Below are 18,933 nucleotides of genomic sequence, written 5' to 3'. Positions count from 1 at the left end.
GGTTCTTCCGGACGGCGTCCCGCCCCCTTCCCCCACAGATCGCCCCATCTTCCCAACGCCCCGCCCCCGTGAGCGGCCAGAGGAGTCAGAGCGGCCAGAGAGTTTTACGGCAGTGACGAGCCGGAAAGCGTGTGAGTGCAGCGCAGGGGCGTTTAATTCTGTTTTCCGGATTCTGAGGTCTGGAGGCGAAGTAAGCTCTGGGCAAGACAGCCGGTGTGGGAAAGGGTTTCTGAACGCCTTTTGACTTTGACAGTCACTCTGTTTACGTGGAGCTGAGGCGTATCTTTCTGTACGGGTGTTTTGAGAAGGAAGGGAGCTGCCAGCTATACGCAGCTGGATCGAGTGGTTGACACGGGTCGGCTGCCTGGGCCGCCACCGCTTAGACCTGCGGGGCGGGGCTCTATTGACAGTTTAGATAAGAAGGTAGATAAATTGGCTCCCAGAGTGTTGGTTAATTCCAGAGTGTTGGTTAATTCGAAGTTAATGAGCTTTGGATTCTTCTTTCTTCCCTGCACATGGTTCTCTTTACTTCCTGGGCAAGGTATATGCCGTTTTGGGGTTTGTTTTTTCCCTAAGAGGAGCTCTGAGCAAGAGCTGGAAATGATTTAAAGCTGGTTCTGGGTAAAGTATTCCTTACAAGTGAAGTTCTCTAAGACCAGCAAGACTCGCAGTTATGTGCGCCCAAGGTCAAGGTCACAGATTTGTACAAACCGGTGGCACAACCCTTCGATTATCAGTCTACTGCCGCATGAAGAAACTCTTGGCAGCAAAGACCAACAGGAAAACTAGAAGAAATCAAGTTATTGAGAAATTAAGCTTCTTCCAAAGCCTATCTGAATTGTCTATGATTTTAGACCTAAATGCTGTTTTAGTGCATTGAAAGTATTGCCGTGTCTCATCTCTAAATTCTAATTTTATTAGGGCTATCCCTTCGTTGACGAAATATATTATTATACTTATTATTAATAAATAAGTATTGCTGACTGAGTTGGTCTTTGTGGGTTAAAGTGTTCATGCTTCCCAGATTGTGTAATAGTGATGACATCTCACCTCCAAATCCCTGGTGGCAAAAACATCTTAATGTTGGAGTTCCCAGTTGTGGGTCATTGGTTAACGAATCTGACTAGTATCCAAGAGGACCCAGCTTAGATCCCTGGCCTGGCTCTGTGGGCGGGTTAAAGATCCGGCCTTGTGGTGAGCTGTGGTTATATATAGATCGCAGACTGCGCTGGAATCCCGCCTTGCTGTGGCTGTGGCATAGGCCAGCGGCTACAACTCCCATTGGATCCCTAGCCTGGGAACCTGTTGTGTGCGGCCCTAAATTAAAAAAAAAAAAAAAAAAAAAAAATCTTGATGTCGACATCACAGGGTTCTGAGGCTTTTTGGTATGGAACTAAGTTTTTCTCTTCGTATTTCAACCCAGCTACTAATGTGTATGATACAAAACCTCAGTCAACTCTAATGGGGGTAAGGAGGTGTTGGAGGAGGTGTTGTGGTGATCACAAAAAACTTTTAAATGGTGGGCCTCCAGGAGAGCCTTGCTCAAGTTCCCTTTCCACCGACTTCCCTCCCAGGGAGGAGGATTTGCTATGGATGTGTTAGAACGTTTTGGACTGTGTTCTCAGGAATCACCATGCTATGAAATTATACCAGTGAGCTTAGTTCTCTACTACTCTTACAAGCTGCATAAGAAGGTCTATTTCCTGTTTTTTTAGCTTCAGACACTTGCAGTACTTACCCCTTCTGAACATACATAGCCATCTCTGTTCAACTCACTTCTATAATCGGGCTTCTAGGTGGGCCTAGACAAAGCAAGTATACCAGCTTTTGGAGGCAAAAATCTCTTGCCACCTCCCTCTTGGATTACGTATCTTTTGGTGCTGGCAAGTGTGTTGGGATAAATTTTTGTGTTAAGTTTTTTAGGCTTAACTACTTTAGGGAAATATGCTCATCTGTTTGAGTCAAGTCTGAGCTTCAGGGAGAAGAGTGGTTAACAGCTTTGGCACCATAACCCCTAGTAAAATGAGAATTCCCATTTAACCCAGACCTGGAGTTGGTTGTCTTAAATCCTTAGCCCACAATCATTAGGAAAGAGCTATCAGTGTAGATTGTACACCCACCCCATCCAAGTTCTCAGAACAATGGTGGACCTCCCTCAGTCCCTAATGCGATTGGCTCTTTACAATGAACAGTAACCTCGGTGACTTTATGCAGGGTTAAGGAGCAGCCCCAGGTCCCGGCTTCATTAAAATTGTTCACTAATTCTGAATTCTAGGAAACCTATTTCTCCCAAAGGCTAAAATAAACTTAACTGCCTGGAAATCAGCATGCACTAGTAAAAGCTTCTTTAATTCCTATAAATTAACATATCAAAGAGTGGGACAAATTTACCTTAGTCACAGCACCTACTTTTTTGCTGGGAAGGTCCTTTATTAGGCCTAATTTGTAAAAAGGGAAACAGCCAAAGAGGACAATTTAATCCACATCTCTAAAAGCTTTTACAAATTACAAATTATGAATTAAGTAGAGCCATGCTCTTTGCCAGGAGTTTAACAGGCTATAATTTGCAATTTGAAATTACATCTAATGTGGATTTAATTTATAATTATCTTAACTAACCCACAGTCTCATGGTTTAGATTATCTACTTCCATGTGTACCACAGTATCTCCCAGCCCTACTCTTAGCATCTTGCTAGCCTAGCCACACTGTTTTTTAAAGTTTTACTAAAGTATAGTTGACATACAATCACTACACTTACTAAGTATAAATACAATTTGATAAATTTGATACATGCCCACACCTATGAAACCCTCAAGCAATCATAATAAAGATATCCATCATCCCCATGAATTTCCTCCTGCCTCTTCATTCCTCCTTCCTGGTGTCTAGCCCTTGACTCCCATTCACAGGCTGCTCTATTATTTTAGAGCATTTTAAGCTTCTTGGTGTTATTCTCCATCTATGCTGAGAGCAATCTGAGTGGCCCAAATTAGCTCTCCAGGTACCAATTTCTGTTTTGTTTTTTTTTTTTTTTTATTAGTGCTCTGTTTATGACTGCATAGGATTTGAGTGGTATGCCCTAAACCTATTTCCCCCCCATAAGTCCTGTTATTTTTAACGTGTTTTTGCAAAATGAAAGGTTTTTTTTTTTGGACTACATACACTTATGTCTCAACACACCTCCCACAGAATGCTAACTTCAAAGGGAAAAAAGTAAACTTTACAGTGGAGAGTCCTGACAAACACCACCTTAATCAAGTGATCAAAACAACCATAACAGCAACCATAATGGAACAAACTGTAATTGAATCCTGATAGGATGCAATGATAGGAACAAAACATCATGTCTGTACTATTTTGCCCAGACTACATAAGCTGAATCTAGCTATGAGTTAACATCAATATGAGACACATTTCTATAAAATAAATGGCCTTTGATCTTCATAAATGTCAAGTTCATGAAGATCAAGGAAATTCAAAGGAATTCTTTCAGAATGAAGAAGGCTAGAGATGTGGAAATGAAATGCAGTGTGCGATCATGGATTGGATCCTTTTGCTATAAAGGGCATTTTTGAGACAACTGCCAAAACTTGCGGATTTGATGGTAATAATAGAGCAACGTTAATTTCCTGATTCTGACAGTTGTACTGTTTTGTAGAAAAACGTCCTTGTTCATAGGAAATACATTCTAAAGCTGTACTGTCCAGTATGGTAGCAACTTAAGCCATTGGTAAGTGCTTAAGCCATAGCACTTCTAGCATAACACATTGAAATATTCTGGATATTAAAATATATTAAAATAATTTCATGTTTTATTTTTTAATATGGACTACCAAAAAAACAAAATTACATGGGTAGCATGGAATGTATTTCTGTTGGATGGCACTGCAAAATATTCAGGCTGATTGGATATCATGTTAGCAACTTATTCTCAAATAGTTCAGGAAGAAAATGTTATTAGTACCAATTTGCAACTTTTCTGCAAGATTGAATGAAATTCTTTTAAAATAAAAATTATGTTAATGATACACGTAAAAGCATACAAAAGTTTTCATAGATCAATGGGGAAAAAATGGCCATTATAGAATTTTAAGGAAAGTTATAAATGATTAACATTTATTTGGGGCCTATCATGAACTAAAGGGTTATGGGAATTAATCTGGGATTATTTTCGATGTTTAGGCCATCATGGTGCCTTTAAAAACCCGACTCTCTCTAGTAGCACTAACAAAGTACCCATAGAGAAGCTTATCTATCCAGATATTGCCTGCTCCTCACATAACCCATTATGGATTGTTGGCTTGGCCTCTTCACCACTGATCTTATTGCCCATCTACCATTAGTTGTGAACCTGCTTACCCTCACAGCTCCTGGTTTCTCCTGCTCTTTAACCTTTCTTAGGATGGCACTCTTGGTTTGATCAGGCCTCTTCCCCATGTCCTTCAACAGTTTTTGCCTTGCCTTGAGAGCAGAGTAAAGACAATTCTTTTGACAAAGAAGCTAACGCTCAGAAAGGTTAAGTATCTTGTGTAACACTATGCACCTGGGATTCAAATCTGGTTCCAATTCATTCCACTCTAGTATAAAAGTACACCTACATATCTGTCTTTGACAATCCATTTTCTCTGATTATCCCATGTCTTCATAGGAATTAGCACAGTTCATCATGATCTTGTTTACTTATTATGTCCTCCTCAGGAAATGTTAGTTCTGTGAGGGCAGTTCTTAGCTGACATGTTCATAGCTACATCTCAGTGCCTGGAACATAAAGTGCTCAGTATCTATTTAATTAAAAAAAAAAAAAAAGGCACCATTTTCCCAATGTGTTGTCTTTTTTCTTTGGTTCTTTTCTAAGACTACAATGCAGTTATTTGTAAAAATTTTTCCTTTTTCTTTAGGCATATTATATGTAAAAGTGGATCCATGATAAATGAAAATGGCCAATTCTTTAAGAGGAGAAGTATTGAATCTTTATAAAAATGTAAGTAATTATGTTGCCAATTTTATAAATGTTTTATGACATAGATTGCTTAGAAATATATAATCTTTCTTTTTTAAGCTGCTGTATCTTGGACGAGACTATCCAAAAGGAGCAGACTATTTTAAAAGGCGTCTGAAGAATGTTTTCCTTAAAAACAAAGATGTGAAGGACCCAGAGAAGATCAAAGAACTTATTGCACGGGGCAAATTTGTAATGAAAGAACTAGAAGCATTATACTTCCTTAGGAAATACAGGGCTATGAAACAACGCTATTATTCAGATACCAACACAACTAACTGATCACTATTACTGTAATTTGGATGAAAGTCAGTGCCAGCTGCTTATGTATACCAGATATTACAAAAGTAATTCTAACTTAAAATGTCAAGAAATATACATTGTGGTAAGAAAAAAAACGTGAGCTGCCTTACTGAACTAAAATGGATTTCAACTTCTATTCATACTAAGAGTTTTATCAGAAACTTTTATGCTCAATTTTTATACTAAAATAGCAATTTAACTATGTATTATTTCCAATTACCCATTAAAAATTGATGAGCACCCAATTTTGAATAGACATATAATGTACTGAATTTTTAATTGATAAATTTTTGCCAATTATCCTTAGCCCATTCCTACATTTTCTTGAAAAGAGAATGCTTTTTAATGCACATTTAAGTAATAAGCAAAATCATTTCTTGCAAATTTACTCCCCTGAACTTTTGAAGGAGTTCCTTATTTTTGACCCCACTTGGTACATAAACAGTACATATTCAAGGTTCATTGCAAAAGAAATAGCATCTGTTAGTGATTTAAGTGCAGTTAGAAATAATATTGAGCAAGATTACTCCTGAACTTGAAAGAGCCTACCAGCAATTGGCATTACATATATACTTATTTAATTATTTCCATTATTACATTAATTTTTGTCACTAGCTGCCTTAGGGCCTTAAAAAAAAAAAAAAAAACCCTGTTGTGTATCACTTACCTTCTTCAATAAAAATAATGTTACTCTTTTGTCATAAAGGCAGATTTGTTTTGCATCCACCTCTGAGTTAACATCTTTTCAAGTAAAGACTCAAACCTTTACATAATGTTCACAGTACCTTTCATAAATAAAGAATATATCTAACTTACAAACTGCAAAAAAGATTTACTAATACACTGTAGCATCTGTGGCTTAGAAGCTATCTCCTATCAGTTGTGGGGCAAATGTTTCAAATCTCTATCAAGAAATACACACTGTCATAGTCACCATAACTATTTTTATTACATTACAATAATTAGGAGCAGTACAGTTCATGACAAAAATATTACAAATTTCAGATCACTTCACAGCACGTACTCCTATAAACATTTAAAAGTTAATTTTAATTAAAAGAGTGGTCATTTTTAAATTTAATGTTTGATATGACCAACATTCCTAGGTCAGCGCAACCAAATGATGGAAAACAACTGGATCACACTGCATTTGTCCCACGGAAAAAAAGCACAATGTACAAAATGTGCATGTTTCAGTTTACACTATACAAAAATAGTTAAAATACATTCCAGGTAAACATGTTACATTAAGAAATAGTACTAGTAAGAAATTGGCACTCAAAGGAAAAATGCAAAAGTATTTTCAACATGAAAACACAAGACAGTGGAATTGGAAACTTTTGGATAAAACATTACATAACCCATTTAACGCTATAGGGAAGGGGACCTTCTGTAACTGACATTTCTGCAGGTAATAATTTTTCCCTAAATTCATCTAAAATTGCCTATTATCATCTCAAACAGGCACTTAAAACTATTAAACTAAAACAAGTATTAATCTAGTTACGACTATTCTTTAAGAACTGATGTGAATGTATCTTTAAAGAAATTTCATTTTCTGAAGGAATTTACAGCTACCAAGTTGTATGCTGTTCAGTTTCTCAATGCAGATTTCATGCTACCCAATATTAACACCAAAGTGAATAAATATAAATTGAGCTTTAAAGTAACTAATGGGTTATTAAAAATCATTAATATGTAATCAGTCATCAAGAAATTATTACTTTTTGACAAATGGAAATGGCAGACAGTTTTTACTGCCTATCAAAAAAACCCCTAAATGTGTACATATTTAGAAAAACATGGGTAGAAGAAAAAAAATTACTGGAATACAAATGAGATGAACTTGTGCAAACTGCAACTTAACATGCCTCACAAAGTTTCAATATATTTTAGGACAAAATTGTGCAATGGTGGCCAAGATTTTGATAACCTGTAAATTTGGTTCTAATTCCTATGCAGTGTGACTCAGTTTAAATGGAGCCTAGAATTCCTAATTGGAGATATTCACTCAGATTATACTAAATACTTCTGCTACATTCTTCCACAAACATGTCTAAAACTATGTAATTTAGCAATATTTTTCAACTTCGACAAGGATTTTTATCATTAAGGCTGTAATAATCTGGTAACATTTATGTTATTTCTAGGATTCTCTCTCCCCTTTTAAAATCTCTACAAAAACAAACCTTTTATTAAACCATTCAAAATTCACATAATAAAGGATAATAACCACTTCCATAAAAAAAATTGCCCGGCTACATCAAAAATTCAGGAGTCCTAAAAATCCCCTCAGTTACGCACTGCAATTCCTGAAGTATGGCCATTTCTTTCTCTTGTGTATAAACAAGAGGAGGTACTACGTAAGTCTTAACACCTTACCTAGATAATGTTCCATAAACATGTAGTTTAGTACTGCATTTTAGAAATCATACTGATTTTACACAGAAGTTGCCTTTTCTGTGAATTAGTGCAGGCATCTGTTTATTTTTACCCAGATAAACTATTTTAGAATTCAATGTTTAATTTTTAAAGTTTATTTTAATTACTCATACAAAGAGACTATATTACACATAAGGGAATTTTAATATTATCTGACATACAACTTAATTTGTACTATAATTGTCCCAATAGAATCACATGATTATGCCAAATATATCAAATTTATTTCTTTAAAACAATGAAGTAAACTGATTTAATAAAAAGATGTAGCTTCTTTAAACAGTTACATGAGAATCAGAGCAAAACAATTATTTTAGAACCGGAAGAAACCTTAGAGACTAGATCCCTTCTTTGCAAAACCACAATATGCATTATGTTATATCTGGGTCATCTGCCAAATGCCTAAGATGTTATAGCCCACTCTAGAACCAAAGAACTACTTAAGGATAAGGATCACGTCCCTTTCTTGGGGATACTATAATATCCCCAGAGCCTTGCGTAGTGCCTGGCATCTAGTAGGCACTCAAATATTTGTTGAATAAATGAACTCTGCCAAAAGATTAAACTTTATTAAATTTTAAAGTATCTTTCATTATAAGATTTTAGTTTTTAAAACAATGGAATGTATCACTATTAGCAGGACTAGTCCTAGTTATAGACTATGTAAGGAATTCTTTCAGCAAGACCTTTATTAAATTCTTCCACCGGACAGGGTTCTGTCTACTCCCAGCAGATATGAAAATTCCCACTTAGTCACTGATAGGCCTGGTAGCAAAGAGATGACATTCAGAAGATCAAGATTAAATTGCTACAGCCACCACCTAAAAATGAGCTATCAGGTCAAATCCCATGAGAGTATCTGTGAGATTATGTTGAGCCTGAGGAAGTCAGATGTAGGCTATTCGATGTGACTTGATGGGAAGCCTTCATGGAGATAACCAAAGCAGCAATAAATCTTGAGGTTGGGGGAATCAGAAATATTAAAAGAAAAAGCATCTAGTCATGGGGTATGTAGAAGGGTAGGCAGGCAAGACAACACTAATGTGGAAGAAGTCCTCAAACCAGAGAATGAATATTCAAAAATACACTTCACCTCTTGCACAATTTTGCCTAAGGCTGGCACTGAAGGTGATGACACAGGTGAAAAGTTACAGATTGTGCTGAGACTGACAAATAGGTATAGCCTTATGTAAAGTAAATGTAAATCACATAGTTGTAATGCTAGATACAGCCTTTGAGATGCCTTTTAAGCATGAAAAAATGGAGAGTAAGTGATTTGCCCCAAATTGTAAAAGACACAAAACTAGAATCTAAGTCACCTTCCTCCTTGTCCAGTGATATTTTCACCTCAACACAACCATCTCACTTCAAATATTTTAAAATAAGTTAACATGTTAAATGCACTGAAAGAATCATTTTGTTACCATTAATTATTATCTATTTTATAAGCATCAGGTATTCTTAAATATGGACCAGACTTGTAAAGTGTTTATGAAATGTTACTTTAGCCAGTGTTAAGAGAACTAGCCAATACTCAAGATTTTGAAACTTTTTCATTTCATTTAAAAAAAATTAAAATCTTGCTACCCCACCCTAAAATCTCATTAAAAATAATGTTTTTTTTTAAAGTTCTTTTTTTTTTTTTTTTTTTAATTTCAACAAAAGTGATGTTCCTGAGTAGGACTACCACATGGTGACAATGTACCTTGCTGAGCTAACCAAACTCTCTCCTAGTCGCCATTCCTGACCAGCCCAGGCATAACAACACTGGAGGATCACAGGAATGCAGTCCACCTGTGAAGCTCTCAGTGGCGCTCAAAGGTTCACACAAAGCCTGGCCTTTGTAACCTACTAAGCTAACTGGCCCAAATAATCTTTAACATCACTATCAGTAGAATTAAAACTACTTTCAAAGACTGAAGTTCAAGAAAAGATTTAAAGTTATGCTAAGAAAGAGCAATCTGACACAGGGAGACTATATTTAATTCCTATGAAAATTTTTTATACATGTTAAATTTTTTTCAATCATTACAAAAATTTAGTAGCATGTAAATATAGCCCCAAAATGGTTATTATAATCCTCATTACATACTGGGTCTTCCTTAACAGGAGAAGCTATTCAGAGTATTATAGGAATTTATCTAATGCAGAAAGTAAATGGCCTTTTAGTATTTTCCATTGCCTTGTATTTTTTTCCATTTTTTCCCTTTTTATAGAAAAAATATAATATTTTTGGAAACATGACCATGACAAATAGCAGTGGAAAGAAGAAAACCTTTGTGAACAGTGTAACCTTACATTCATACAAGGGTAACTGAAACTACAGGACATGATGCATACGAGATGAATCTATAGGAAGTCCATAAATTCGTGTTCCCTCAATGTTTCAATAAAACCAATCTTGAAATTCCAAGTGAAGTTATAATTAGTAATTGATCCATGTATGTGACCAGATAAAACATAGACTAGGGATGATTTGAAAGGTTCATTAATTTGTTTCACACTAAAGTCCACAATTGGTAAGAAAAATAGGAAGTAATTGACTGCATGCACCAAAAACCCCAAGACAGAAATCTCAGGTGTTCAGTTTCTTTTTCACAGGCATTGCTAGTTCAAAAACCAAAACTCAGGGAATACTGGCACTTAGAGGAAAAAAAGTTTCCACTGTCATTTTAAAATAAGCATTCAAGATAAAAGCTAACAGTATGGATGGAGCAGAAAGAAAATTAGGTAATGCTAAAACAAATGCTAATAATTTAGTGTAATGTACAAAAATTACCACTTTTACTTAAGTATGCCTTAAGAAAAAAGTACAAATTGTATTTACATAATTATACACTTTGTCTTTGACTTCTTTTTCTTCTTTTTACCATCTTTGCTCATCTTTTCTTTATGTTTTCGAATTTCTCGAACTAATGTATAGAAGGCATCGTCAACACCCTGAAACACAAAACAAGTATTAAAATGTGCATGTATGTGATAGTTTGAGGTATACAGATAACAGAAAGGATATATTACTAATAGAAACATTAATACTTGAAAAGAATAAGGATACTTAATATATCTCTTCAGGCAACTAAATATATATCAGACTTATAGGATTCTTAAATGTCTTCGTGGGTATTTTGTTAACATAAATGGGAACACTGATTTTCACAAAAGGCACTGAAAATTAATAGCACAGAATCTTACATATGCTTAACACATGACCTTTTCCCAGAATTTAATTTGTACCGATCTTTCCATACTGGCACACCTCATCACCAAAATTCAAATGTAATTGTGTATATGCGTGAATATGTATTTATACTTAATCATCCCTGAGTGTTTAGACATCTGATAGAAGCCATGCAGTATATACTGTTTTCACTGTGATATTTGAGCTCTTGGCTTAACACTTAAATCCATTAGATTTAAATAACTACCAAGAAGTAAACAGTAGCAGAATATACTTTCAGTTTTCAAATAATATTAAGGCATTAGTTTCAATTCATATACTTATGAGAAGGAAACTGAAAGTGACCACAACACAAGGCACACTACTTTGAAGAATGTAATACCTCGATTTGTGCATAAATAAGCTAAATCATTTAAATGGTGCTGTAGTCTGCTGATTTGGAGAAGATATTTTAAATATACTGGTTTTTAGTTTCTGTTTAAAGTTTGCCATTTAAGTCAAAACACTGTCTCTTCAGAGAAATTTCTACTTGGTCATTTTAGCCTATATCTATTTGTGATCAAAGCAAAGTAACCAAGTCAATAAAAGCTGAAAGTGATTTCAAGTCAGAATAATTTTCAACCTAATCATTCAAACAGAACATGAAAATTGGCACTCTGAAAATGGCAGCAGGACATAAGATTTTAACCCTGAAATACTGAATTACACAAGATCTATACAGAAGTCAATTCTTGTCATATCTCTATTAAAAAGCAAATTAAATATAAAAGTAAAAAATTAAAGAAAAAATACGATCATCTGTGTATTTTAAAATCCGTTCAACTGAGTGGTACTATCAAAAGAAGCCTGTTAACCTAATGTTTTCAAACCTAGACACTAGAGGGAGTCTTAGAAATAAATACACAACAAAGTTGTATAAATCAAGCCACTTTAAGAACAATGAAAACTGGGTTTTTATCCATTTTTTAACCTCTGTTAAATATTAATATAACCACACTTGTTATTATCTTGAGGGTAGTTTAAAATTTGAAAATTCAACAGCAATATGATTTCTCCTTCACTGTACTGCTAAGATCTTCTATAATTAATATTTCACAATAGTAGCAAAATTAATTCAGGCCATTTTCATTCAAGCAATTTAAGTTATTTTCACAACAGATCTAAAATTTAGAAAAGTATTGCCAATATTTTAAAAGAGTTAAACAGTGGGAATGAGAAGCTTGCTAACATTTAAACAACAGCAGTAGTAGGATAAAAACTAGCATTACTGGTCTAAATGCTAGTGGCTAAAAGTCCCCAGTAAAGCCCCCAAACTGCACTCACTGATGTTCCCACTTTGTGATATTACTGGTATAACATATGCTTCTGTTTCACCCAAATGAGAGAGGAAAAGTGTAAGACAGTCTATCAGCAATACAATTAAGGCTTAATATATATATAAACCTTCATGCTAACCTTCTTAACAGATAAAGAACAAAAAACTTCCAATGATATATTAAATAATAATTTTGTAACTCATCAAACTTTGATTAATTTATAATCATAACTCTCAGAATGGGATGGAATCTTACAAGAGAATCTACTCCAATTCCCCTACCCTTCACAAATTCCCTTTGATCACAAATGCTTACGTAGGCTACTCCATTTCGACTGCTTTTATAATGAAGAAGCATGTCAATGATACTAAAATGGTAAAGCAGATAAAATGAAAAACCATGAGATGGATAAAGAGAAGACACATCCTAAGGTGAAAACCATTTAGGAGATAATGAAGACAGAATTTGATAACATCCCCTTCTTCTAAGATTCTGTCAAAATACTTTGTTTATATTGCACTGAACTCTTTTCTATATCATCTTATTAAAATTAATTGTAATGATTAGGAAAATGTCAAAATTAATTAAAACAGGGCAGTGAATGCCTTTTTTCACGTGGGAACTAATCATTCTCATACACACATATAAAAAGACAAATAGGAAACCCATTATTTTAGGACAAAGAAATACTAATTTGTATATATATATCATTGTCAAATTAATTTCATAAAAATATTTTTGTTAACAATGTTAAGTATTACCAAGTACATTTTTCTCTTTATATATATGCTATCCACGACCACTGAAAAAATGATTCATCATGCCCAACAATCTGACATTGAGACTACAGTCACTGAAAATAGTTTGCACAAATTTGTTTTAGAAAAGTATATGCTTTCATCATTTTAAATAAAAATTAAAGCATAAAACTGACTTTAAATGGTTCTACATTTAAAATGATCAAATAGTAAGACAATAGGAAGAGAAAAAAAGTATCACTTAAATCTTGTGACTGTTGTTTAAAAAAATTTTACGCTTCGAGTAGCAGGAGATGTTAAATTTTTTTGTTTTTTGTTTTGTCTTTTTAGGGCTGCACCCATGGCATATGGAGGTTTCCAGAATAGGGGTCCAATGGGAGCTACAGCTGCCAGCCTACCCCACAGCTACAGCAACGCAGGATCCGAGCCATGTCTATGACTTATACCTCAGCTCACAGCAAAGCCGGGGATTGAACCCATGTCCTCATGGATATTAGTCGATTAACTGTTGCGCCACGATGGGACCTCTGTGATGTTAAGTTTTATCACAACTTGTAAATATTGCTTTACACAATGGTAATCAAAAAATACTGAGTTCATAAACCTCAAAAAAAATTAATGCCAGTCATTTTGTTTCTTCCTCTGAGTTTTAGTTCATTGGTATACCATGTATTATCTTTTGGAATTTAATGTACTATTCAGATGTATGTTTACATTTTGGGGAGATAAATTATTTCAGAACTTAAATTCATATAATAATAATACCAACTTTAGCATAATCAGCATAGTAAAGAATATCCTAAAAGTTTATGTTCTCATAGAACATTATATATATTACAAATAATACATATCAAAATCTTAGGCTTTGGCATGAACTTTATGGCATCTATTGAGTAAAATGCCTTCTGAGCAAGACCAAATTGAATATGAGCTGGTGTAGAAAGGAAATACAGAAATCCCAGTCAATAAATCCAACTGGGCAGCTACTGTGAGACAGGAACCTGGTTAAGCCATGGACATGCAAAGATTAAAAATATATGATACTGGCTCTCTAAGATTCTTACTGTATAGGAATCAAATATAAAGGAAGTTATTTCATTTTAACATGGTAAGCATGTAACAGTTAAGAACAATATACTGAGAATATACAGAAGGGCATTATGCCCAGTCTAAGGGATTAAAGAAAGATTCTTAGAGAATAGGAGATTAAGACTAGGTGATAAGCACAATGGCACAGTGGCACTCCAAACAAGACCAAGAGCCAAGATTCAAGGGAAGGTAAGAAATAACATGGTATTGATTTACATAAGGACAAACAAATTTCAGGCAGGGAGTTTTTGGAGATAAGGGCAAAGGTCAGTGGGGTAGGAAGGTGTTAAGAGTCACATATATGCAATGAGATTTTTTTCTCTATAGGTAAGGAGAAGTTAGTGACTAGATTTAAAGATAAGGAAATGACATTTAAGTATGTTCTTTCACATTGCACTGTGAATGAAGGCAGCAAAAAGTAAACCAAGTTAAAGGTTGCAGAAGTCCCAGCAAGAAATGATAGGGGCCTGAATTAATTGATAAGAGAGTGTAACATCGTAATCGGAATTTGTGGTTGCCTCCAAAGAGGGGTGAAAAAGAGAGATTGAGAAGTTATCCCAAGACTTCCAGGCTTCTCACTTGGATAAAAGTGATGTTGATGCCACTGAGTTAAGAGAGCACAGACAGAACAAGTATTTGCTTATGGAATGTCCAAAAGAAAAAAAATACACTGCAAGAGTGACCCTTTCCCACCTTCTGGGCCATTCAACTTACTCCTCTATATGGTTCCTCAAATTTTTTCTCTCTAGACCCTATGACAAATGTAGAGTAGTCTATAGCCGTCAAAACTGCCTCAATGATAATTAACATCCATTAGATTAAAAATAAATGTTATTAACTGTAGGAACTACCAGTTTATTTTTTAATATTTCAAATTAGAATCCCACACCTACATAGTTCTAAAGTGGTTGCTACTTTGTTACCTTTAAAAGATAACCTCTTTCTGCCAGAATTAATATGCTGAACTTACCAGATTACATTATAATGCATTTTTTAATTTTCACACAGCCAGGAGTCTTTTCTTCTTTGCTGATTTTTTTCAATCTGTATTGTCGGATCTCTCTCACCAATGTATAAAAAGCATCCTCCACTCTCTGCATTGTAAAACACAACTTCTTTAAAGTCTGTTTCATTGGTAATAGTAATTTATTGGGATAGCCGTGTGCAAGAAGTTTGAAATCATGAGCTTTACTTGAGAATTTTTTTTAAACAGACATCGATTATTTGAATAAAACTGGGGATTCAATTTTAAAATATGGGCTTCAATCCTGGTTTGTTCTTTAAAGTCAGTTTTGTCTTATAATGGGATTAGGATTTTTTTAAATTTATAGGAATTAGGAGAAATTATGAAAAACTTAAAGTACATGTATTATTAGTACCTGGGTATTGATTAATGTGATCATTTAGTGTGCCTGTCATGGAATTAATCAAAGCCTTAAATGAAGTTAAGATTTAAATCCTATCTTTGACTTAGGGAAAACAAGTGATTTATGTATTACTGATCCTCACCCATGCTTTAAGTGGGGAGTGAGGAGAAAAATGTATACAAAAGGGATATTTAACCTTTGTTTAAACCACCTCAAAATATAGTTGGGTCAAAAGACTGGACTCTTGAGTTTTATCTTTAATTACTACTGTCCAGTCAATTTCTAGGGCCCAAAACAGGAACTGAGACTGGGACTTTTGTGGGTGGAGACTATTATTTAAATAAAAATGCTAATAAATGAGGGCTAAATGAAAATATTTTGAATTTTTTAAAAAACACAAAATAGCAGCAATGCATTTTGTCCTTATTACAAGTCTTAAAAATAATTTTTAGAACAATAGCCAACTATACTGGCTTCAAACTGCCTATTTTAAAGGGGCAAAAGGGGCTTCTCCTGTTTCAGGCTATGGTAAGAAAGCTATGACAACAAACACAATCATGTATGGCCATATGGAGATCACTGTTTTTTAATGTCTTTCCTAGTCTAGAAAATTACGCAGTAGCCAAAAGGACAACATGTTTAGATGTACTGCTAGTTTGTCCAGAAAAACATTACCACCAAAGCAAAAAGCTTATATATTATAAGAGAAATGCACACAAATACTAATCTACATGTGGTATAAATTAAAAGATATGAGTGTTCATTCTTCTAAAAGAAAGATGTGTTTAGGAAAATATGTTAGTGGTATATTTTAAGCTTAATCTGTTCTTTTAAGAATGAATTACTCACTATGAGGATTGGGATATTTTAATTCTCTGGGGTTGGTAACATCAGTCTATGAACCAAATGTGACAAACTGGACCCAGTACCTATAAAGCTAATATGTATCAGAAGAATGAGCTATTGTTTAAAATTCAATCAGGCACAAGGGAATCAGCCATTTAAATATTAGCTTTTAAGTAAATCAATAGCTAAGGCTTAAATTTTACATGCAGAAATCACTGCATATCCACTGCTTTAAGTTACCAAAAAAAGGGCACCTCAATTCTTTAGGGTAATTTTTTTTTTAATCTTAAGAATACATAAAGAACTGATTCAGTGGAACTCCTCAATCTACCTTTAGTGGAAAACTTTAATTTAAAATTCATAAAGTAAGTTTTGTTAAGAAGTAGATGTACTCTGCTGTACATCTGAAACTAACACCATATTATAAATAGCTATACTCCAATATAAAATAAAAATTAAATTTGAAAAGAAAGTAGGGATTTAAATACACTGATAAAATGTACCTAAGTTATTTATATCATCTTGTGATATATTTCTATTCAACTATGTAGTACAAAACTCATTATACTCAAAGAAAATTGTATATCTCATTTTTAATGAAATCAATTAAATTAATCAATTTAACTAGCTAGCTAAGCCAGCTACAAAATAAAAATTTCAAACTACTTTTTGAAGTCATTATATATGTTGGTACTTTAAATTGGATAGCCACTTGTATCCATATATCAAATTTTTAATATTTTATATTTATCATTAATCCTCAAGAGGAGAGGGTCTGTTTTTATTTGTAAGTACTTAAAAATTACATATTGAAAATTATCATTACTAAATTAGATATATAATTTAAGGCATTAAAATAACTCTAGTAAAGCATGTAAAATAAAAAGCATAAGCTGGCATTTAAAATATTTTCACAAATTCTGAATTTGAAAATCATTGCAAGAAATATATATACATACATATATATAAATAAACAAACCAGGTAAAGCTCATATTTTTTAAGAATATAAACTTTTCTTCCTGCCTAAAAAAAGTTACAAGGTCAGTGTCGAAGTACTGAAACAGTATGACGGGGAAGGGGGAGAAACAAAGTTTTGCTTCTCTACTAATTTAGCAGAATCAAATTTTGATTATGACTTATTTCTAGAATTAGTTTGAATGTGTCTACTTTTAAGTATGCACATCCCCATCACCAACAGCAGAATCGATGATTACAGTTTCCAGCAATGCAGAGAGAGAATTGGAAGCCAATAATTAAAAAGAAGAGATTACTACCCACCACCAAGATCAGTATTAGGACCTTAGAGGCTAAGATAATTAGCACTGAGAAATAGTGTTTCAAGAGTGATTTTTTTCATTTCTTATTTTTACTAATAGGAAATTTAAATTAGATTTAAAGAATCAGGTATTTACTATATTTTCTCAAGACTTTAATTACTTATTTCTTGATAATATGCTTTAAAGTCATGCTGACATTAAGAGATTATAGATCCTTAAACCACTGGCACAGGACACTGGTTTCATATTCCAAAATTAGTAGGTAATTTTAAAAGATTAAGTCTGGCCAAAACAGATGTTCAGCACCTAACTGTGGCTAGTTGCTAAGGTCTTAACTGTCACGCAATGATTTATTCTTGAGAATATGGCTTGTTGCCACATATACCTATTTTCAGATGTCACATTAAAGTTTAAGAACAACCAAAACAAAAGTGCATGTGGGAAAAGTGCAAATGTTTACATATGTAAAATTTAAAAGAAGTTTTAAAAGATATATCTGTATTTTTTTTTTTTAAATCAAGAGATTTGACAATATTTTCAGCTCAGCCATTATCTGAAAACATACTATGAGACTATGGAAATAGAGCACTTGCAACACGGAAGAGAGAACTGTTAACAAATAACATCATTCTACATCCTGGTCCCTATGTTTTCACTAAGTGATTTAATTTTAAACAAGCATTTGTTCTAGTTGAATGGCTTATTATCTGCAAAAACTCCTTCAAGGAAATAACACTTCAAATACCCTAACTATAGGCAGATGCAGGAATACTAGTCTTCTTGCAGGAGTGGGAGGAACGAGATGTATGCTTAAAAGCAACTCTGCATCCCTAAATTTGAAAGAAACCTTGCCAAGTGACAGTCCAGCTCAGGAATTACTGAAATGTAGCAGCACCACTACTTGGGAGGCTATGGTGCACAGCAGGTGCTCAGCAATTGTTCTGTCTAGGTTAAACTCATAAAAATGTAAAGTTCAAAATATTGATCTTATGTACACAAACGCAACTACTATTAAATAGAGAAATATGGCACATAAGGAAGCTTTTTGTTTGGCTTGCTTTATCAAAACACATTGATAAGTTCTCTTTAATGGAGGTTTTTTTGTTGTTTTTTTTGTTTTGTTTTGTTTTGTTTTGTTTTGTTTTGTTTTTGGGGCTACACCTGTGGCATATACAAGGTCCCAGGCTAGGGGTAGACTCAGAGCTGTAGCTGCCTACCCCACAGCCACAGCAACACCCAATCCAAGCCACATCTGCAACCTACACCATGGCTCAAGGCAACAATGGATCGTTAACTCACTGAGCAAGGCAAGGGATTGAACCCACATCCTCATGAATACTGGTTGGATTTATTAC

General features: G+C 34.1%; 2 protein-coding genes across 7 annotated transcripts in view; one reads left to right on the top strand and one right to left on the bottom strand.

Annotated features, from left to right (window-relative positions):
* Nucleotides 5-6,119, top strand: ETFRF1 (electron transfer flavoprotein regulatory factor 1). Of its 2 annotated transcripts, none has more exons than XM_003126426.5 (3): nucleotides 5-131; nucleotides 4,901-4,983; nucleotides 5,062-6,119. In XM_003126426.5, exons 2-3 carry the CDS (start codon nucleotides 4,933-4,935, stop codon nucleotides 5,281-5,283), a joined length of 273 nt encoding a protein of 90 aa, XP_003126474.1. In that variant the 5' UTR covers nucleotides 5-131; nucleotides 4,901-4,932; the 3' UTR covers nucleotides 5,284-6,119. The 2 variants fall into 2 exon arrangements, with proteins under 2 accessions (XP_003126474.1, XP_003126473.1); XM_003126425.5 differs by having other exon boundaries at nucleotides 53-190.
* Nucleotides 9,334-18,933, bottom strand: part of KRAS (KRAS proto-oncogene, GTPase) — a 37,487-nt gene continuing 27,887 nt past the window's right edge. For 2 of the 5 annotated variants that reach the window (XM_013993780.2, XM_005653151.3), the window contains exons 5-6: nucleotides 15,058-15,181; nucleotides 9,354-10,686 (exon numbers count right to left, since the gene is read on the bottom strand). In XM_013993780.2, the coding sequence (XP_013849234.1) occupies nucleotides 15,062-15,181 (120 nt within the window). In that variant the 3' untranslated portion in view covers nucleotides 9,354-10,686; nucleotides 15,058-15,061. Of the gene's footprint in view, nucleotides 10,687-14,838; nucleotides 14,840-15,057; nucleotides 15,182-18,933 lie in introns of all 5 variants that reach the window. The other 3 variants (XM_013993793.2, XM_003126427.5, XM_005653152.3) reach the window with 3 other exon arrangements.

Source organism: Sus scrofa, chromosome 5 (assembly GCF_000003025.6).
Source record: "Sus scrofa isolate TJ Tabasco breed Duroc chromosome 5, Sscrofa11.1, whole genome shotgun sequence".
In the NCBI taxonomy this organism is placed as follows: Eukaryota; Metazoa; Chordata; class Mammalia; order Artiodactyla; family Suidae; genus Sus; species Sus scrofa.
Note: the sequence above shows the minus strand (reverse complement) of the source record. Positions and strands in the feature narration are given on the sequence as shown.

Coding starts and splice junctions, on each gene's coding strand:
- ETFRF1 (XM_003126426.5), top strand. CDS start 4,933: ATGAAAATGGCCAATTCTTTAAGAGGAGAAGTATTGAATCTTTATAAA. Junction 4,984..5,061: donor TATTGAATCTTTATAAAAAT/GTAAGTAATTAT, acceptor TTCTTTTTTAAG/CTGCTGTATCTTGGACGAGA.